General features: G+C 42.6%; 2 protein-coding genes across 3 annotated transcripts; one reads left to right on the top strand and one right to left on the bottom strand.

Moving 5' to 3' along the window:
* Positions 1–6,886: 6,886 nt before the first annotated feature.
* Positions 6,887–11,234, bottom strand: IQCC (IQ motif containing C). Its single transcript, XM_033956803.1, has 5 exons — positions 11,106–11,234; positions 9,547–9,690; positions 8,977–9,301; positions 8,180–8,301; positions 6,887–7,575 (listed from the first exon to the last, which is right to left on the bottom strand). The coding sequence occupies exons 1-5, from the start codon at positions 11,136–11,138 to the stop codon at positions 7,537–7,539; spliced, it is 663 nt and encodes a 220-aa protein (XP_033812694.1). The 5' UTR covers positions 11,139–11,234; the 3' UTR covers positions 6,887–7,536.
* On the top strand, positions 11,198–18,826 carry CCDC28B (coiled-coil domain containing 28B). Of its 2 annotated transcripts, XM_033956805.1 has the most exons (6): positions 11,198–11,363; positions 13,405–13,571; positions 16,504–16,658; positions 17,370–17,392; positions 17,549–17,635; positions 17,708–18,826. In XM_033956805.1, the coding sequence occupies exons 1-5, from the start codon at positions 11,221–11,223 to the stop codon at positions 17,601–17,603; spliced, it is 543 nt and encodes a 180-aa protein (XP_033812696.1). In that variant the 5' UTR covers positions 11,198–11,220; the 3' UTR covers positions 17,604–17,635; positions 17,708–18,826. The 2 variants fall into 2 exon arrangements, with proteins under 2 accessions (XP_033812696.1, XP_033812695.1); XM_033956804.1 differs by having other exon boundaries at positions 17,549–18,826.
* Positions 18,827–22,410: the final 3,584 nt, after the last annotated feature.

Below are 22,410 nucleotides of genomic sequence, written 5' to 3'. Positions count from 1 at the left end.
ATAAACAAAATTATCAGTAATATGCTGGAGCATAACTGGCATAACATTCCACCCTTGGATTCTTAAGTCTGTTCCCATAAAAAGTCCTCCTAATAGCTAAACACCTTTTGTGCTATATCTCAGCCTCTAGTAATAGCATCCCACCCATGGAGTGCAGTGGTAGCTTCAATATTGCCACAGAATGCAAGTTAGTATTTCATAAGTTGCATTCTTTGCCCACTGCAACATACTAACATTCTGTAAACATACTGAAAAGGGAGCTTGACTAGCAGGAATCACAAGTTCAACCGTACCAAGGACACATTGTTTCATTTCAAAATTTACACCATTTTCTATCTAAGGGTACAGAATGTGATGTGGTTTTTAAATCAATGCAATAAAGTTAATTCTTTGTGATATAATTAACAAAATGTAATATTAACTGATCATATCGTAGCGTTAGTTCATAATTATGTACAGTATTTGTCACCCATTCACCTTCCCTTCTAAATACATCTGCTACTCTGGAGCCAAAATATGCTTCTTTGCCAGCCAGTATTTCAGAAACAATAGTATCTATTCTACTTTTAAGCAAAGGTAAAATGGGAAAATTAATTTTCCCTTCATAATTTATTTCCTTATGTGCTAAACCTGGTGTCCTTGCATTCCCTAATATTTCTTGCTAATTAGGCCTTTCACTTGAAAGTATCACGTATTGGGAATCATGAAAATTAATAATCTTATTAATATTATATTTGTGCTCTTACTCATGGCATACATTTAGGGTAGCTTCATATTCACCATCGATCACCGCAGTTATCTGGTATCCCGTTTTTCTTAGCATCTTTGGTTAGGGTCTGGCTATGCTCCGGTTTCAATAGGCTTGCTATGCCACTCACATGCCTTCACTCATGTAAGTTTCAGGCCCCACCTCCAGAGACCAGCCCTAATGTGAAGTGGCAGGATATAGGCTCACTTCTATTCCCCAGTTGGTGCCACATAACAGCCTCATGGCACGGCACTGTATATCTGGTTGCGTCTTCATCTTCTCGGTCTGGTGAAATTTTCTCTTAACCCAGCATGTTAGCCAAATCATCAGAATGAGAGAGCAGAGCTGACCAATTTTATCACAAAAGGATGAAAGTCTATATGGAATAACATTTCCCAGTACGTGATTTTTCAAGGAAAATATTTCCTTATGATTGTTTATCTTCAATGCTTTAATTACATTAAACCCCCCTAGTGGTAAAAGAGAGTATAAGAGAAAAAGGAGAAAAACCACTTTCTGTACAGAAGGTGATAACATGTGACACAATACTTGTGTGTAAAGTAGTATTTGTGTGAGATGAGAGAAACAACACTAATGCACTTAAAGGTAGTCTGTAGGACATTCAGAAAATACACCTTTTTATGTTCTGGACATAATTATTATGTCATTTAAGAGAGACCATACACACGTACAGAATGTGATAACATTTGACACAATACTTATGTGTAAGGTAGTATTTGTGTGAGATAAGAGAAACAACACTAATGCACTTAAAGGTATTCTGTAAGACATTCAGAAAATATACCTTTTTATGTTCTGGACATAATTATTATGTCATTTAAGAGAGACCATACACACGTACAGAATGTGATACTAAAATAACTTATGTCATTTATGTGCACTGCACTGTTTATACCTGGTAAGTTGAACACCATTTTACCAGGTATAAAGCTTTCTAATTATTTCTCTTCAGATATCCTTTTATAATATAACCCCTAACTAAATTATCATTGGGCTGTATAGAAACATAGAAACATAGAAAGATGACGGCAGAAAAGGGCCAAGGCCCATCAAGTCTGCCCACTCTATAGACCCTTTGCCCTTAAGATTAACCAATGTTTTGCCCTGACCCACGTAGGGATCCCACATGGGCGTCCCCTTTATTTCCAAAATCTGGCACGCTGATGGCCTCTATTACCTGTGAGCCATAACATAAAATCATTGTGAGCATGGTCTTCATAAGATACTTTCTGGTATGTGGGGGAATCTTTTTTGGAAAGGGATATGGTACCATTTGGACTAATAGAAGGGGTGGAATAAACTCTGGAAATGGCCAATGTGCAATGTTGGGGTACCCCATAAGCTAGAACAGACAACACATAACAGAAACAGACAAACACAGAGCTCCGGCATGCTTTCTTCCATCAGTAATGATTCAGGGTTGAATTTAATCTGTAAATAAGCACACTATTAATCAAAAGAGTCACAAACAAATGTGGTATCCATTGGATTCCCACTATCAGGTCACATTGCTGGAAGTATTTTAAATGTGGCACATTGAAATTGGTTCTCCGGACCATGTCTAGATAATAAGCTTCTAAAAGAAAGAGAGATAGAAATTTAAGTTAATTGCTCTATATAGTTTTACTGGTCTTCTTTTCTATTTTCTTCCATTTCAAAGCTCTGTCACACAATCGTAAGAGAATGCACGCAGGGAATTTTTAATCTATAAAATATACAAGAGAGGTTTACGTGCATTAGGTAAAAAACACATTTGCAAAATTACTTGGAGTGCAACTTCCTTATACTATCTAACAAAACTTTATACATTATAAAGGTCACTTAGCAATATTTCTACAGTTTAGCTTTCTCTATCACCTCTAGGCATCTGTAAGTATTTTTTGTGGTAGTCTGGTATATGTATATTGCCTCCCTTGCCAAGTGAATGCAAATTGTTCTGGACATTGCTCCACTATAGGGATAGTAAAAATGCAAGCTGTCATGTTAACCCTTTTTTGGATATCTGGCAAGGAATCCCATAGATTAATCCCATATTGGTAATTGTCCAATTTTAAAATTTGTAAAAATTTTTCTTCCTGCTTGTATAATTTTCCTCCCAATCCTGATATTTATATTCCTACACCCCAGCGTCCACTACAGCTTGTACCTGTTGCTCCCCAGGTTACTACTAAATATTTATCTCTACCTGCGGACACTGTTCTAATTTGGTCCAGGCACACACTGAGGCTCGGCATTCACATTATTGATTCTCCCAACACTTCCACCCTTTTAAATCAGGATAAAGAATGGAAGCAGTTTCCTCAGGGGGAGCCGTTGGCACCCTCTCTCCTTTGTTTACTTGTGCTTGAGGCATAGATTTCTTTCCCAGTCCTCTACTTTTATACATTCCCCATAATGTCCTTGTATTTTTTCCATCTATTTCTTCCCTCTTTACACCATCTTTTATTAATGCCAAAAACATATTCCTCCGAGACACCCGCTTAGCCCTGTTTGAATTGGATTGTCCTGTTCTCTTTTTATCAAAAGTATTTTGAGGTCCCCAGTCCCCCCGATCTCCTAACTGTCGGATCGCTTCTAAGGCTTCCAAAATAGTCCTGTCTATTTGATTGATCAACAAAGTTATCTTTACCTGTTTGTATGCTGGTGCAGCATACTTAATCATTTTATTTCTCATGGACTCAGTAAAAGGTAATGACATATATGTGTCAGCGTGACCTATTACTAAGGCTGCCTTCATAGACTCCTCCTTAATTCTCATTTGAGCATCTTTTAATGTATACCAAATCTTATCATTTGAGGGCCAATCAGATTCAAGTGGATATCGCCTCGTGTCACCCCTACTAATTATCTCTAATAAAGACCATTGGGCATTTTTTGCAGGATAAGGATCCTCTCGTAACGCATTTTGTACTGCTATTTCTTGACTAATTTGAACAAATTTAGGGGCATCTGTGGCATCCCACATAATCCCTGCTGCGCCCATCTCCTGTACCCGAATTACCCATGGCATTAGTGGTTCCCCAGGCTGCTGTGTAAAGCGTGCCATCGTATCCATGACTTCGTGCTGAGTAAAGTCTTCCACAACATCATTTCTCCTCACTGGCTTTGTTTCTGAACTATCTGCCTGCGTTCCTTCAATACATATATCCTCCTTACTGTTATTAAAATTTGAATCACAAATTTCCCCATCCCGTTTGTTTGGATTCCAATTATCCGGCAGATGATAATTTAAGATTTTAACTTTTCTGTAACTCACTTTCCGCCTCCGTTTTTTGTATTTATATTGTGCATATCGCACGGCCTTATCCATTAACAACTTATTCTGACATTGCAGCATTCCAAAGGCATGCAGTTGATTACACCTATTCTTTTCCAGCTCTCCTGATTTCAATTGTAATTCCTGTTTAGCTTCATGCAAATTCCTCCAGTCTGACAAAATCATCCTTCCTTGTCTAGAAATTACTTCTTGCTCTTCTCCTTTTGAGATTTTCACCTTTTGTAAGGAGGCACATAATTCATGTGGATCCCCACTTCCAAAAGTACAGGATTCACACAATCCTGCTTCTACAGACCACTCAGTGGCCATTAATTTTCCCATAATTTCATTCCCATTTGGAATGGAGGGATTGGGAGCCTGCTCCTCCACCCCTTGTTTTCTAGTTAACTTTCCTGACAACATGATTACCCCACTTCCTGGTACCAATTTGTTATGCCACTAATTTCTGACAGGTGGAATGATCAGTAACACTCAGGAAAGCACCCAGACAATATAAAGCATAAACAATAACACTTTATTATACACATATAAGAATTAAATATAAATTATCCTCACCTTGACCCCAGACCCCATCCTCACTATTGTGAACCCCTACAATAGATGGATGGAAAGACCAAAGGACTGTCCCGTGAGACGTGGCCAACCGTCATGGATTCTACTGTCAGGGTCAGAATCCCGGTCTTATATAGGATGCACACTGCGGAGTTCATAGTAAAAGCATAAACAGCTGGTCCTGCTGTTACAATTAGTCCTGCTCTTTGGTTCTGTATTTTGACAATACCCAGGTCAGGATGTCAGAAGGAGGTGTTTGCAGAAATTGTTTTCCCATGAGACTGGTTTCACTGTCCCTTTGAAGATCAAGGAGGTTAGGATGTTTACTGTCCCTTTCTTTTTGATGTAGTTTCCCATCTGTCTTTACTGAGGTTATTTGAGCGGCAAGGAGGTGTTGTATCCAGTTGTCATTCAAATAAAGGAAGTCAGGATAGGTGTTGCACTGTCTCTTTGATGCTATCAAGAAGGTGTTACAGAGGCCATCTGTTCTTTTGGTGTGATCAAGGAAGTCAGATCAAAGAGGTCAGGATCTACAATAAGCAATGTTATTGTAGAGACCATCTGGTCTTGGGGGAGTTCAGGTCAGCAGATTTGAGAATACATATTAGTAAACAAACTTATCAGTAATATGAACAGGGACCAATTTTTTCACCGTGTCATTCTCTAGTCCAAACCTTACACTGAATTTAAAAAGGAAATATGGGGTACCTGGGGATCCTTCATTGTAGAGGATTACGAGTCCAAACTTTCTATGCTTCTAGATGTACTGGGGTAGGGGATTCTGGTTGTAATGTTCAGGTAAAAAAAATTCTCAAATATACTGCTCTTTATTAATATTCATTAAAAATAATCATTTAAACATGATAAGTAACAATATACTAGAAAACATATCACTCCATTTGATCAGTACACACCAACGCCAGCTGCATCCCGATTGGCTGTGAGTGGTAGGACATGCGTTTGGAGGATCAGCCCTGAAATGTTCAGCTTTCTCAATTCATCTTCCAAACAGCCGGCATCCAATACAATGGAAACAATTTTATTTCTTTATTTTAAAACTTGTATCCTGCTTCACCACATAGTACACCATAATTATTAGACACTAGCTGATTACCTGGCGTTGCCCGGATATTTATTTATCCCAAAATGTCCAATCCCCTACATGTCCCACCCCCCTATGTCCCACATGTCCCACCCCCCACGTTACCCCCCCCCACATGTCCCTTATGCCCCACCCCCATGTCCCAACCCCCTACCCTCCACATGTCCCAAAGGAATGTCCCTCTCTATGGGGCTGAACTTAGACTTAAACGGCATCGGGAGTGTCGGTATTCATCTCTGCGAGCCCGAAAACTATGGGTTGGACATTAATATCTGTCGCTTTTGATAATTTTAACATATCACCCCCTTTCCACCCCCACAGTATTTTACCCCGTCCCACCTGCACAATATTTTCCCCCAGATAGTAAGTCATATGTGTACCAATTTTGGTTGAAATCTCTCCATGCGTTTCAGAGTTATGCTGAGTAATCATCTGTGAGCACGAAAACACTATGGGGTAGATACTAAAATCTGTCATTTTCAATCATTTTTTACATATCCCCCCCCTTCCCACCCCCACAGTGTTTGTCCTCAGATAGTAAGTAATGTGTATGTCAAGTTTGGTTGAAATCTGTCCATGCATTGAAGAGTTATGCTGGAACATACATACATACACACACACACATATATTCAAATTATAATGTGAAATATTTGACAAAATGAATACACTACAACTAATGCAAAACTTGATTATAAACAACATTTTTAGTTTCACCTCCAGGAGCAAGAACATATAAATTATTGGGTGAACCCACCCTTGAGCAAGCAACATAGATTTGTGGGCCACGAGACCCCCAGAACATATCACCCCAGGTAGTGAGGGATCTGCATACCAAGTTTCGTTCAAATCGGTTAAGCCGTTTTTGAATTACTGTGAGAATGGCAGCTTTTTACATTTTTTCCATTGACATGAATGGGTGAAATCTGATTTTCTGTTTGTAGCTCCGCCCACGTGTGCAGGTGGGCCGCGAGACCCCTCAGAACATACCACCCCAGGTAGTGAGGGATCTGCATACCAAGTTTCGTTCAAATCGGTCAAGCCGTTTTTGAATTACTGTGAGAATGGCAGCTTTTTACATTTTTTCCATTGACATGAATGGGTGAAATCTGATTTTCTGTTTGTAGCTCCGCCCACGTGTGCAGGTGGGCCGCGAGACCCCCAGAACATATCACCCCAGGTAGTGAGTGATCTGCATACCAAGTTTCGTTCAAATCGGTCAAGCCGTTTTTGCGTGATCGCGGCACATACACACACACACACTTACATACATACACACATACATACCTCCGATTTTATATATATAGATAGATTACAATAGACCATTTGTTTCCCATAAACGCCGAAGGGCCAGTAATAGGGTTGCGCTGCTCTCCATTTACTATTCAATTACATTTTCACATACAATAAATGTATCTAGACTTTTAAAAGGTTATCCTGCTACTTGAATACATATAAAGAGAGCTATCCTGGAAGTGGTATAGGTGTATCTCCCCAAGGGTTTATGTTCCTTCTAGCAGATATCTCTTTATGAGACACCAGGAGATGAGGCGGCCACAATCTGAAACCCTTACAGTCGTCCCCTGTAGTAAAGGACAGGGCCCTGTGACATCTCTAATTTTCAAACAAAACAGACCAATTTCAGGAACCTTGTAATGCTGGCACCAGCAGCCATAATGAAATCTTTCAGCTGCTGTAGGAATGAGGAGACAGTTCTATAGTACTGGCAAGTAACAAGCTTCCTCTCAGGGAGGTCCCCTGAACGTCACTCTAGGTCCCAACTTGTGCCAGCAGACCAGGCGTCTTACAACGGAAGTTGGATTGGAAGCTTTCTCTTGGTCATTCTGGAGTTCCTAGGTTCTGCTTCAAGGACAAATACTGCAGTAGAAAGAAGAGGTCAATAAGAAGACTGGAGAAGCTTATATTAGAGACCTCTGCCCCATCTGACCAGTGTTTCCAGTTAAAAATAAATTTCAAAGCAAGGAGGTTCTTGGGCAAAAAGCATATATTAAGAACATTTAAGGGAAGGCGGTAGATTCAATGACATAAACCATAGCAAGAACTCTCAAGAGGGCTGGATCAGATCCAATATGCCCTGATGGAAAAGTGGATATGAGAGTGTTTTAATGAGTACAGTGCACTCAAAAAGTTTATAGTTTATTTCATTTTCTGTACCGCCTGGCTTTTAGTTTACAATCCAAAATATAATTAATAGGTAGAAAAGACTCATACCAACAATCAATAAAAAATAACAGAACAATCCAACATTAAATAAAAATAATAAAATAACTAATCTCACTAAAACAGAATGAGCCTTTAAAAGCCGCTTAAAACATGAAAGAGCCTGTATATAAAGGAAACAAAACACAAACACGAGGTCACTAGAAAACATTGCTAAATCTTGCAGTAGTTTGAAAATCTTTAGCTTCCTGGAGATATGTCATTCAACAAAGCAGTGATGAGAGCAACTCCTGTCCCTTACATTCTTCCTGCTGGTGATCGCTTGCTGGAACCACAGCAGCTCCATGGCCAGATGATTTTGGTGGTGTCGCAGTTCAGACACATGACGGGGAACTACTTCCTCACCTTTGCTGCAGAGCAGCCCTAGATGGAAAAAAGATTGCCATGATCAATTGTGTGAAAAGGTCTATCTGGTTTTCTGTAATACTCACTAGTGTAAGGGGTCTCCAGATCTGCATCCCTCAACATAAGAGTTGCCATCAAGATCACTATCCTGTTTCCAACAGTTGCCAGCTCAGGTCATAGGTACCTGGTAAGATCCCATAGAGTAAAACATATGTGCTGTTTATCCTAGGAATAAGCATTGGATTTCCCCAAGTCTATCTTAATAATGACTTATGGACGTTTGCTTTAGGAAATCATCCAAATTTTAAAAAAATCCTAGTGCTGACTGCCTTCACCGTATTCTCTGGCAACAAATTCGAGTTAGCTTCCGCAGCCTTTGAGGAACAGTAGCAAAGTCTATGGGCAGCATGTGGTTAGAAATCTTAAATGTCTGTGCAACACCGACTATAAGTGAATTTGGATTTTCAACTCAAGCTCAAGGTGACTTATAATTTAGGTACCTTACAACTTAAGCTGTATCCAGGTCACAAGAAGCCTGGCTTCCCTGGTTTTCAGCCTGCTACTGCTCTAACCAATAGGCCAGTCCTCCATTCTAGCATTACTCCACACAGTGCAGGAAAGAATACTGAAAAAGATGACTGCTAACACTAAGACAGAAGCAGCTCACCCCTGCAGGTACACTTTATTAGTTACCGTCTTTTCCCACTGTGCTCCCTGTTTCTAGAACAGTGCTGCCCCACACTGAACTCTCATTGCTGGAGTTCAAGTGCTCTGTGTCTTCTTCAGTCACAGTTGCTGGAGAGGACTTCGTCCCACTGCAGTCCTTCCACAGTGTTGTTGCTTTATGTTGCTGATTTGGGGCCGCTACTTCCTTTGCTGGCTCCTCAGTTTTCAGTGCAGAAATGACTTCTTCCGATTTGCCCAGGCTCTTCGAGATTGCCTCTTCATCCTGTGCCAGTTTCACTGCACTCTTTGGTTCGGTGTGGCGTGTCAACTGAGCAAACTTTGAGCAGAATCTCTAAAAGGACAGATCAGTCACAGCAGAATAAGGCTAGAGCAAGGATTTGGTCATCTGAACATGGCATTTAAATACACAAAAAAAGGCTTATAAAGTTAATCCAATAATGTCTACATTCTGGGAAAGCTGCAGTCAAGGCGGTGGAAATATAGTTGTATAGCTAATATAGAATGGGCTCTTCCACCTCCAGTAAAATGGGTATTTCCAGCAATTCCAGTGACATGAATAAAGTTTCTTATACTCACTGTTTGTGAAAACAGAGGTCTTGGAATAAGGCGTCCCACCCAGTGCAGTGAAAGCAGATCTCCTTCAATCTCCTTCACTACACTCTCATAATGCTCCCGGAGCCTTTGCATCTTCTTCCTCACCAGGAAACCTCTGATGTGTGCCTTCAGGAAATGAAACACATTTACATTAGTAGGGTTACCAGATGGCCATGTGCTCTTTTTGGAAGACTGTCCAGGTGCTCAGGCTGGTGTTGAGCAATGGGTTTAGCAGGCTCTCCCCAGCCCCCCCCCCAGCTCCTCCCTGGCACTACCGGAACGAGGGAAGAGAAAGTTGCTGTAGAGAATGGGTGTCAAAGTCCCTCCTGGAGGGTCGCAATCCAGTCGAGGTTTCATGATTTCCCCTATGAATATGCATGACATCTATTTGCATGCACTGCTTTCAATGGGGAAATCCTGAAAACCCAACTGGATTGCGGCCCTCAAGGAGGGACTTTGAGACCCCTGTGTTAGGGTAAGGTTTACATCAAGGGTGTCAAAGTCCTTCCAGTCGGTTTTCAGGATTTCCCCCATGAATATGCATGAGATCTATTTGCATGCATTGCTTTCAATGGGGAAATCCAGAAAACCCAACTGGATAAGGAGGAACTTTGAGACCCCTGTGTTAGGGTAAGGTTTACATCAGGGGGGTCAAAGTCCTTCCAGTCAGTTTTCAGGATTTCCCCCATGAATATGCATGAGATCTATTTGCATGCACTGCTTTCAATGGGGAAATCCTGAAAACCCCGACTGGATCACGGCCCTCAAGGAGGGACTTTGAGACCCCTGTGTTAGGGTAAGGTTTACATCAGGGGTGTCAAAGTCCCTCCAGGTGGGTTTTCAGGATTTCCCCCATGAATATGCATGAGATCTATTTGCATGCACTGCTTTCAATGGGGAAATCCAGAAAACCCCGACTGGATCACGGCCCTCAAGGAGGGACTTTGAGACCCCTGTGTTAGGGTAAGGTTTACATCAGGGGTGTCAAATTCCCTCCAGTCTGGTTTTCAGGATTTCCCTCATGAATATGCATGAGATCTATTTGCATGCACTGCTTTCAATGGGGAAATCCTGAAAACCCCAACTGGATCGCAGCCCTCAAGGAGGGACTTTGAGACCCCTGTGTTAGGGTAAGGTTTACATCAGGGGTGTCAAAGTCCCTCCAGGTGGGTTTTCAGGATTTCCCCCATGAATATGCATGAGATCTATTTGCATGCACTGCTTTCAATGGGGAAATCCTGAAAACCCCCACTGGATCGCAGCTCTCAAGGAGGGACTTTGAGACCCCTGTGTTAGGGTAAGGTTTACATCAGGGGTGTCAAAGTCCCTCCAGGTGGGTTTTCAGGATTTCCCCCATGAATATGCATGAGATCTATTTGCATGCACTGCTTTCAATGGGGAAATCCTGAAAACCCCCACTGGATCGCGACCGGACTTGCCCACCCCTCCTGTAGAGAAATGGCTTTCAGGGCTGCCCGCTGGTGAAATCGTAGCCACCGGCTGAGGTAGCTGAGCCCGCCCTTCCAGGCCGTTTCTCGCACCTGCAGCGCCGTCGCTCGCGCTCTCCTTTCCATCCTGCAACCGTCTCTCGGAGCGACGGCTACTTCCGGTCGGCGCGCGCTTTTCACGTCACCGGCCCCTCGCGCGCCTACTCTGATGGAGGACAAGAGGAAGCCGCCGCGCCAGGCCAAGGGGTGCCTGGTGCCGCCGGCGGCCGCCGCCTGCTCACGTCGGCTTCCTGCCGTGGCCTTCGGCTTGCCTCAGCCGCCTTCTCCGCGGCCAAGGACCAAGTTCCGCAGGTTGGCCGCAGGGGGGCGCTGTGAGCACCAGGAAAGTCTCACCTGGCCCCCGCCCTTTCAGGATCTCCACCATGAATATGCATGAGATGGATTTGTATGCATATTTATTGTGGAGATCCTGCAAACTTCCGAGGACCGGAAGGATTCTCCCACCTGCTCCCCTCACCCCCCCCCCTTTGTCTTTCCAGCCCTTCTTTCCCTCTTGTCTCTGTTTGTAATTTTTTTTAGTATTTGCCCTAGTCTTGTGTGTTTTTAAACTGTATTTTACTTAATAGACGTTTTTAACATTTTTGTGCACTGCCTAGAACAGGGGTAGGGAACTCCGGTCCTCGAGAGCCGTATTCCAGTCGGGTTTTCAGGATTTCCCCAATGAATATGCATTGAAAGCAGTGCATGCACATAGACCTCGTGCATATTCATTGGGGAAATCCTGAAAATCCAACTGGACTGCGGCCCTCGAGGACCGACATTGGACCCCCTGGATTAGGCGGTATAAGAAATTTTAAAGAAACTTGAAACCTCCCTTCCTCTCCATCCGTGGCCAGCATTTCTCCCCATCCAGCCACTCTCTCCTTTTAACCCCACCCCCCCAGCAAGTCCAGCACTTCTCCTCCTTTTGTCTGACCCAGAATCTGGATTCCACACAAAGCCCGGCACTGGTGCTAACTTCAACGAAGAGCCTTCACGTCCATGCGCGTGGGAAGGCCCTTTCAGCTGCACCCACTTTGACACATTAGAGGGGCGGTACCAACAAGGCCTCGCGAGCAGAGAGACTCGATGGTTCTGCAGAAGGGTGGCAGAAGACAGAGGGCTTCTGGGTCAGTTCGGGCAACTTCAGCATCTTCCGCCACCCTCCCTTTACCTGTCAGGGAGTCCAAGGCCCATCACTGACACAGAGCCTTCAAGTCTATCGCTCGTGAGGCCTTGTTGGTACCACCCCTGACGCAAACATGTCAAAGTGGATGGAGCCGACAGAACCTTCCTGAGCACGTGGACAAGAAGGCTCTTCAGCAGAGGTGATGCCTGACATCCGCCACCTTTGCACCAGACAGGCAACTTTCAAGTTTTCTTTAAAATTTGATATACCGCTTTTAAGTGGTGTACACTTCTCCCTCTGTATTCGCTGTGATGGGGGATTAACAACCACAAATATAGAAAAACCGCAAATAACTTTTTCATATGTTATTTGCTGTTTTCTATTAAAAACCATCATGAATATGGTCAAACCGCGAATAACATGGTGGGAGACCTGGCCTGTTCCTGAAGGAGAGGCAAAACATGGTAAAGAAAGTGCTGGGAATCAGTGATTTCTCTATGCAAGCTGATGTAATTTTGAGAGGAGGAGCCAGCAAGCTAAAAACCGTGAATAATCGAAACCGTGAATACTGAAACCGCAAATACGGAGGGAGAAGTGTACAATGTTAAGACTATTAAAATCCAGGGGAACACATCAAATAACAAGACTACTGACTGACAGTCTCCCATTATGACAGCGGTTTGTTCAGGTTTTGGAAGTTCCCAAGTTTGGGATGGAATGGGGCAGAGTTGGGGGCGGGCCAGGTGGTCTCTTTTTTTAATGGCTTTTACAATTACCCTCTTTTGCTATGTGCTAACTCCAGTATTTTATAAGAGCAATATAGAAGCCCCTCTCCCCATCTATCTTTATAAAATAGGCTGTCAGAGGGATCCCCAGAAGCCCACACATTCTAACATGATCATGGCAGATAAAGGTTCATCCAGTCTGCCCATAATTACAAGTGCTCTGAGGTGTATTTTATAAAGTATAGCAGAAAGCCCAAAATGCCACCAATATAAAGTGAGTATATTAGCATTCAACATTAAGAAGGAAAAAGTGCACCAAAACCTCCTGTTAATTAATCTTACAGCATGTCTGGGATGTACTAGTAGACAGAGATGAAACAATATCATTGAGAATAATCCTCCTGCCTATGCAGGAGCATCTTGCTGGAACTGATTAAGGGCAGGAGGTGATGGGAAGATTGGAGTCCTTCACATTAGCAGTTTTGTGTTTTCCTTACAGGGTGAACAAAGAGAGAGTGAAAGTTGTACCTCCTGCTGGAGCAATGGGCTCCTTAGCAGCCCCTCTACAGCATTCCTTCTTGACTGATGTATCTGATGTGTGTGAGATGGAAAGCGGATTACTGAATCTTCTCAGTGATTTCCATTCTGGAAAGCTGCAGGCTTTTGGTAAGGAGTCAAGTTCTGCAACTTTTGTGAAAAAGCAGCATGGCTACCAGAGCTGTGGTGTATTAATAGCGGCTCTTGTTTCCATAACTAAGGGGTTGGTCCTGTAGAGAAGGTTCTTGGTTCCGTTCTTGAATCTCTTCTGCCTCTCTCTGGTCAGCATATAATTCATTTGGATTTAGTTCACAACTTTTTTTTCAGTAGTAATGAGTTACCAACATAAGAATTGGCATACTGAAGATCCATCAAGCCTAGTATCCCAACACTGGCCAAGCCAGGTCAGATTTTATGCTGCTTAGCCTAGGAATAAGCAGTGGATTTCCACAAGCCATCTCAAAAATGGCCTATGGACTATATACTATACCATACATTTGTCTGTCCCTGGCGATCCGGCAATTTAACCTTCTTTGCCTCAGGCACAAGCTTCAACAAGGCACAACAATGGGATTTAAACCAGGCTTTCCTGGTTGTCAGCCCAGTGCTTTAACTGCTAGGCTAGTGGCTCTTAAACCTCTCCTGGGGGATCCCCAGCCAGTCAGGTTTTCAAAATATCCCTAATAAATATGCATGAGACAGATTTGCATTTGATAGAGGTAACAGACATGCATATTCATTAGGGATATCTTGAAAACCCAACTGGCTAGGGGTCCACCAGGACAGATTTAAGGAATCACTGCACTAGGCCACTTCTCCACCCCACTGTTTAATAATGCTTTTCATTTTTATAGTGCTGAATGTATGCTTTTCTGTACTTGGGTACATAAGAACATAACAGTTGCCATATTGGGACAGACTGAAGGTCTATCAAGCCCAGTATCCTTTTTCCAATAGTGCCCAACCCAAGTACCTGACAGAATCCCAAAGAGTAGCAACATTCTAGAGCCGAGATTGTGATGTCATAAAGCTTCATTCCACTAATGCTTAAGAGCCAGCCTCATCAATGATGTCACAATGGCTTGACTGTCCTATAATTGGTTCACATGAGAACATAAAAATTGCGAAGGGCCATCAAGCCCAGTATCCTTTTTTCAACTTGGCAAGATCCCAAAAGAGTAAAATAGATTTTATGCTGCTTATCCTAGGAATAAGCAGTGGATTTTCCCAAGTCCACCTTAACAATGGCTTATGGACTTTTTTATTTTAGGAAATTATCCAACCATTTTTTAAATCTCTGCTAACCTAACTGCTTTTACCAAACTCTCTGGCAATGAATTGTAGAGTTCAATTACATGTTGAATGAAGAAAAACATTCTCAGATTTGTTCTAAATTTAATAATAATATTATAATAATAATAACAGCTTATATACCGCAATACCGTGAAGTTCTATGCGGTTTACAAAAGATTAAGCAAAGGTACAAATTGACTGACTTCAAGAGGGGAAGAAGAAAGAGAAGTAATTAGACTGGAAATTCATTGTTGAGGAGAAAAGTGATCAAAAGGACAGTAGGTCGCTATTGAGAGGAAAGAGATAAGTGGATCAGTTGTCAAGATGTTTTAGGAACAGGTTTCCTAAATTCCTCATAAGTAGAGGGCGAAAGTAATTGTTCTAGGTCTTTACCCCATGATGCTGCTTGGTGTGAGAGAAGGAATTCATGGTGTTTTTTCAGTTTGCAACCTCTCACTGGGGGGGAAACGAAGTTGGAATGTGAACTTCTCTTGTGTCTGTTGGCTGAGAAGGAGAAAAGGTCAGTAATGTATTTAGGGGCAAGTCCGTGTAATGCTTTAAAGCAGAAACAGGCAAATTTGAACTTTACGTGTGCCTCCATCGGCAGCCAATGTAGCTGCCGGTAGTAGGGTGTCACGTGGTCAAATTTTTTTAGTCCAAAGATTAGTCTGACTGCCGCATTCTGCAACAGTTGTAGGTGCCGCATATTTTTTACTACTTCATTGCATGCCCCCTAGTCCTTGTATTTTTGGAAAGAGTAAATAAGTGATTCATGTCTGCCATTTCCCCTCCACTCAGTATTTTATAGACTTTTATCACCCTTCAGCTGTGTCTTCTCCAAGCTGAAGAGCCCTAGCTGTTTTATCCTTTCCTCATAGTGAAGTCATCCCAGCCCTTCTTTATCCCTTTTTCTAATTCCTCTCTCTCTCTTTTTGCAGTGACTACAATTGCACACAATATTTTGAGGGGACCAGTGCAAAGTGATGCACATAGGAGAAAGTAATCCCATCCTCAGATTCAAAATGCTGGGTTCTGAGTTAGGAGTCATTGTGAATAATTTGAGAGTTTCAGCCCAATGTGCCATGACTGTTTAAAAGAAAACCAAAACGAACATTAGGGATTATTCAAAAAGGTATGGAGGAAATAGACCTATAGAGGATGCTATCATGCCTGTATAGGTCCCTGGTGTGACCACGTTACCTCTTCTCAGCTAGAAAGAGTACAGAAAAGAGCCTGAACAGGGCTCTTCAGCTTAAAGAAAATATGATCAAGAGGGGATCTGATATAATTTCATAAAATAAGAGGAGCAGCAGATTGAAAAGAAATGGTAACAATGATTTTTTTTCTCTCAATTGAACTGTGAATCATTGCTAGAGGATGTGGTCAAGATGACCAATGTAGTGAGATTCAAAAGATGTTTGTACAAATTCCTGCTGAAAAGTCTGTAAAACAATTATTAGCCAGGTAGACTTGGGGGAACCATTGTTTCATTCCTGGAAAGGAGCTCCGAGGGGATTTTCCAAATACTTGTTAGAGACAGGATGCTGGGTGCAATGGACCTTAGTCTGACTCAGCCTGGCCGTTCTTACGACAGACTGATGTTGAGATTTTATTTTGGAAATGGAGAAATCAGCCTGTTCTCATCTCCCTAGTGGGAAGGTTTCATTCTGTACTAACTGTCACTTGTAGGGAAGCGTATCCTGAAGAGACTGGTCTCCCATCCCATCACTTGCCCTTAGTGACTGTTTGCTCTTTCTGGTCTATACAGGGAAAGCCTGTTCCTTTGAGCAGCTGGAGCATGTCCGAGAGATGCAGGGAAAACTGGCTCGTTTGCACTTCAGCCTTGATATTTGTGTGGAGGACCAGAGTGAGGACCAGAATATAACTGTGGCTGACCGGAACCTGGAGCAGCTGTTGAGCAATGTGAGTGGATATCTGAGGAGACTGCAGCCTGACTCTTCCTCTCTCCTCAGAAGAATGGACATTAATGATGTCTAAGCTCCTAGATGGTGGTAGTGCTGCTTCAGAGGCCTTTGGAAAGGAGATTGAAAATGAAAGGCCAAGACCTGGCTGGAAAGTACTGAACAGAATTGTTAGTCACTTCTTAAGTAACAGCTGTGACTATAGGTAGACCTGGGGGCTTCTTTTTCAGTAAGTGGGTGCCTTGTCAGCAGTCTGCTCTGAGCTAAGAGGCAGCCTGGGTTCTGGCAGGAGTTGGCTTGACTCACATCTATGCTTCCCCAGTATGTAAAGTGAGTTTTTCAGTAATACTCATTTCAGACATTTCCTACTGGACTGAGCACTTATACTAGGAGGGTGAAAAGGCTAGTTTCTTGGTCTTTGAACCTAGAGAATGAATCGGGGACAAATTTTTCCTGTCCCTGCAAGTTATTTTCCTGTCCCTGCCTCATTCCTGCACACTCTGTCCTCATCTGCACAAGTCTCAAACACTTTGAAATCATAAGTGTTCGAGGTTTGTGCGGTTAAGGCTGAACTTACAGGAATGGGGCAGCGACAAAATTTGCGGGGAATGTGATGGGGAAATTGAGTTCTTGCGGGGATGGGGAAAAATTTGTTCCCGTGTCATTCTTTATTTGAACCTCTGTGGTTAACTGGGTTTTGTTTTGTTTTCAGCTGGAAGAGCTCAGTGCTTCGATGTATCCTTTTTCTGAATTCTCTGCATCCTGCCATTGATGAGATTGTGGTCACTTCTCACCTGTCCTGCCAGCTTTTCTTTTAAATCTTTCTGCAGATTTGACACCAACTTCACTCATGGCATTGAAAATTCTGCCTTTCCTTAACATGTTGTTCAGACAAAAACTGCATTTAGCAGAGAACCAAGACCCCCCAACTTCAACTCCTGCATAAGGCCAAGATGCAGGAACGGATAATAGAAAAGTACCATTCATAGAAATCTGAGCACAGAAAAGTGCTTTCCAATAAGGAACTGCAGCTCAGAAATTTCCTTAGAGAATTATTAGTAACAAAAACTTGGTAATGCTCTAGCAAGTCTGGGAAAATCTATAATGGACTTTAATCAGCTGGGAACATGCCCTGCAAGAAACCCCAGGAGGAATAGGAGCTGCAAGAAACTGGGCTCTGCATCCTTCAGTCCAGCTGAGGTGGAGTCTCTCAGAGATCAGAAGCTGGTTCAGGATCATATGTAGACTCACCTGGCACTTGCCTTTGGTGGCCGGGAATGTGTGGTGTTCTTCACAAAAGAGGTTTAGCACGAATGCCCTGCATGTGTATGTATTTATGGAAGCCACTAGCTGTTACTGGACCTCAGAGCTTGAGTCGGGGGTTTCCCTGTGAGGAAATGTTCTCTCTCCAGCTGGGGAAAAGGGGTTCTCTCTCAAAAGAGGTTCCCCTGCTGGTTTTGGCACTGGACATAGAAAGGTCTCCAATGATCAATAACGGAAACATCAGGTCTCAAACTTAATTAAATGGGTCCCAGGGAGAAGTTTCTGTGCCCTGAAACTTGGGCTCTGTGGGCTGCCTTTTTCTGTACAAAGTTACATCTTTCTCCGTACTGTTTTTTCTGTTTATAAAGGTTAAGAAGGCAATTTTGAAAGCAGAAATGGGGCATTTAAAAATCTCCTCTCCCCACCACTGAAGGTGACCATGATGTACATGTTACTTGTACTCTCCTTCCCTACCTCAAATGCTTCTTGTTTTTGCTACAAGTGCAACTCCGCCCCCCCCGGAAGCAGGTTTACAAATCTCTGAATTCAAGAGAGCTTGAGCTAGGCATATGGGAATCTCTTAAAGAGGAAGAGATAATGGTTACTTAAGAACATAAGAATTGCCATACTGAGACAGACTGAAGGTCCATCAAGTTCAGTATCCTGTTTCCAACGGTGGCCAACCCAGGTCCCAAGCACTTAGTAGTAAAACTGATTCTATGCTGCTTATCCTATTATTTAAATCGCTGAGATTCAGCAATATATCAAATCTGAATAAACATAAGCAGTGGATTTCCCCAAGCTATCTCAATAATAGCCTATGGACTTCTCTTTTAGGAAATTAGCCAAAACCTTTTTTAAACCCCGCTAAGCTAATTGATTTCACCACATTCTCCAGCAATAAATTCCTGAGTTTAATTACACATGTGAAGAAATATTTTCTCCGGTTTGTTTTAAATCTACTACTTAGTAGCTTCATCGCTTGTCCCTTAGTCCTAGTATTTTTGGAAAGAGTGAACAAGCGATTCACATGTACCTTGCCACTCCAGTCTGTGGATGGGCCATTTGGCCTTTATCTGCCATCATGTTTCTATGTATAAAGTCCCTATTTTCCCATGTCTGCCTGAATTTTTAAAATTCACCTTACTCTTTCATTATTCTCCCCTGTAGGTAGGGAGCTTGGTAGTCAAACTTTGAGCACTGTATAGCACTGACCAAGAGACAGCCTCATAGCAAACATTAGCCCAGCACTAATTCTTGGTAAATCTGTATTGCACAGCCCTGGCCTTAGTGCTGTACAGGAGGACCTGAAGATTTCTCCTTAATGCTGAAAACCCTGCACAGCATTGCTTTCTATAGGATTGAGACAAATGCTGGCATCTAAAGATGAACCATCCCATCTAGCGTGTTATCTTGCTCTCTGCTGCTAAGAATACATCTCTGCTGCAGAATCTGGGCTCCTGAAAACCTGGCTTTTCTCAAAAATGTAAAGCTCACTATCCTCTTTATAACCACTAATTCTTATTATGTTTTTCCCTCATTTATTAAAGTACCTGTAAACCTTGGCGAGCTCTATCTTTAGGGAGAGGATGCAGTATATAAACTTAAGGTTTAGTTTAGGATGGGAATGGTGATGAATTTTGTCCCTGTGTCATTCTCTAGTTGAACATCCCTCTATGTCCCCATGACCTTCCTGAAAATCACACGGTAGAAGACAGCAGGGAAATTAGTCCATCCGGTCTGCTCCACTGCAAGAATATAGGGCAGCTATTAGGTGTAAAAGCTTCACAGCTAAAGGACAGGCTCCAAGAAGTTATGGCTGGGTTGGGGGAGGGGCTTTGACCATAATGTCCTCAGGTCTGGGTTGACAAGAGCAAAACCGTTGTTACATTACCCTGAGTACAATAGAGTAAAGAGCTGAAATTTTCATTCTTTATAGAATGCATTTGGCAATGTATAGATTGAAATGGCACCAGAAGAATGTAAAATAAAAATATTTCCATTTTCAGTGTACTTTTTTTTTTAAAGGTAAAGAAATGTGGTTTTGATAGTACCACCAGAGCCAGTTACACATTTTATTATATAAAGGTGTTTTTTCTGCATTTTTCTATGTGGGGAAATGTGGTGTTGCGTGACTTGCCCAGTGACCTCTAATGCGAGAAAATCAAGTTAAGTCATAAAACCACCTGTGAAGAAAGCCCAAACCAGGGATGTGAGATGACCAGATGACAATCTCCAAATTAAGGGGTATGCAGGGTCCCTGGTGCTCTTTTGTGGTGATTAGGCTTGCTTATCACCAGTTCAAGCTGAGGCCCTTCTCGCTGATTTAGGGAATACTCCGTTATAAAACCTTATATGGTCAAGCATCCGAGTACCATCCTCTGTGTAATACTGCTTTGTTTGCCTCCCGGTCCGAGGTTGTGTGTACAAGAAGTTCCAGCAACGTCTAATTGCTTTTCAGGCAGCCAGTTAGGCTAGGGAGTTATGTTCTTTATTTGGCAGGTCTTGTTCATATATACGTTACTGAAATTGTAAATTTTTTAGAGAATTGTCTACTTAGCAGTTCACTGGGAATGTCCAGTTTTCTATTTTTTTGACACACATCGATCTGTGAGGTATTCCTGTCTAGAAGTGTAATGTCTTTTGAGGCTGTCCAGCAACTTGTTCTTTAAGAGCGCCTTTCTCATACAAATGAACATAACTACCAAGGCTGGGACAAGGAGACTGCTCTTGGCGGTCTGCCAACATGCGGGTGCCCAAAGGAGAAGTGAACCTTGTTTAACCCTTGCAGCATCCCGGCATTTGTACAGGAACCAGAGCAGCACTGGCATTTGCTGGAGCAGTGTTATGCATTTCCACTGAGCTTGTGCACTTATGTGCTTCCGTTTTGGAAATCTCAAGCACTTTTAAGACCGATTTTGGTGCTTAATTTTGGAAATAACTGAAGATAGAGAAGGCTTGTGCTATTCAATGTATGAGTTACTCCATTGCTACAGACCAACTGTTCAACCTGGTCCCCATTGTGTTACCCACTCCCTCTGTAATTGGCCTGTGGAGCAGGGACGTCTCTTACACATTTAATGTCATGATGTGGTGTGTGCAGCTGGCAGTGCTATAGAAATGATTAGTAGCAGATTTCTCAGAAGCTTACTTCCACATTCCTGTTGGAGAAAGCAATTGGCTATTTCTGCAGTTTTTCATCTTGAATTTGGCACTTTTCTGATCCGTTTCTCATGGTACTCATTACCTGCACCATGGTGATGGTGGTAGGTCAAAGCTTTTCTTTTGCTTTACACAGAACATTCAAGTTCTATATCTGGCTGTGTTTGAAAAGAACCAAACTGCAGTAGGAAAGCCAGAAGGCCACGTCCTTGGTGATCCAATTCCTAGTGAAATAAGCAATAAGCCCTAGATTCAAATTCAGAGCTTTCCCTCAGACCAACTGTTGTGCTTGTTAGAGATCTTATAAGCCTCCTTCAGAATGACATGATGATCCTCCTGCTCTCAGGATTTTGACAATCACCATTCCTTCCCATTCTTAGGGAGGGGAGCCTCAGTGGTTGTTTTTTTCACAAATCTTTTAACTAGATTGGGGCCCTTTAGTTGCACTGTACTCATCCCATACAGGAGCCTGGTGAGTTGGCCATGACTTCCAGAGCACGAAACTGGATGGAAACAAGTCATCCATTGAGTTGTGTTATTACACACCCTGCCCAGAGTGAAGTGGCTGGTGGTTTATGTACCCTTGGGCAACAACACAGCAGTTGCATGCGAGTACAGTAACAGCCCAGACCCAAATCTTTGTTGCTGGGTAGAATGGAATCTTGGCAACATTCCCTTAGTTGGAAGACTGATCCCTGGCTGTTTAGGGTGAGACTACCGCTAGGGGCAGTGATGCCTGTTTTTGAACACAGGAGAGCTTGGAGACTGGGTCTGCCCCACCAGATGACTGATTTGCGGAGGGAGAACTACTTTTGAAAAAGAATCAGCTCCTTCAAGAGATAGTGGGCCCTATTTTGTCACATTCTGTGTAGGAAAAGCATTGAGACATTCATGGGTTGTTGTTTTTTTTCCACCACAGAAAAGATATACCATTACCAAGCAGCTCCTTGCTGGAGATCTACTGTGTTGGAGTTGGTGTAAGTTGGACTTTTTTTTTTTGAGCGCAAGGCCCTGAAGTTGGGAGAGCTGTGAGCAGAGTCTAAGCACAGATGATGTAAACTGACCCTGTTCTATGCTGGTGGGCATCCTTGAAGTGGGAATACCTATGCCCACCTACATCTGAAAACTTGAAAGTTAGCTGGGGGAGCTCCAGCATGTTTGATCTGGAAGATGATATCAGAGTATGAATGTGGGGTTTTTTATACTGTGAAAAGACAGACCATGTTCAAGTAGCTGATTTGTTGTCTGACTAGTGACCACATGCTTATCGCTTTTTATAGCAACTGGAGCTTTTATTCTGCATCTCTGCCAGCTGCTAGAGGCAAAAT

The sequence above is a fragment of the Geotrypetes seraphini genome, chromosome 8 (genome assembly GCF_902459505.1).
Source record: "Geotrypetes seraphini chromosome 8, aGeoSer1.1, whole genome shotgun sequence".
Lineage (NCBI taxonomy): Eukaryota > Metazoa > Chordata > Amphibia > Gymnophiona > Dermophiidae > Geotrypetes > Geotrypetes seraphini.
Note: the sequence above shows the minus strand (reverse complement) of the source record. Positions and strands in the feature narration are given on the sequence as shown.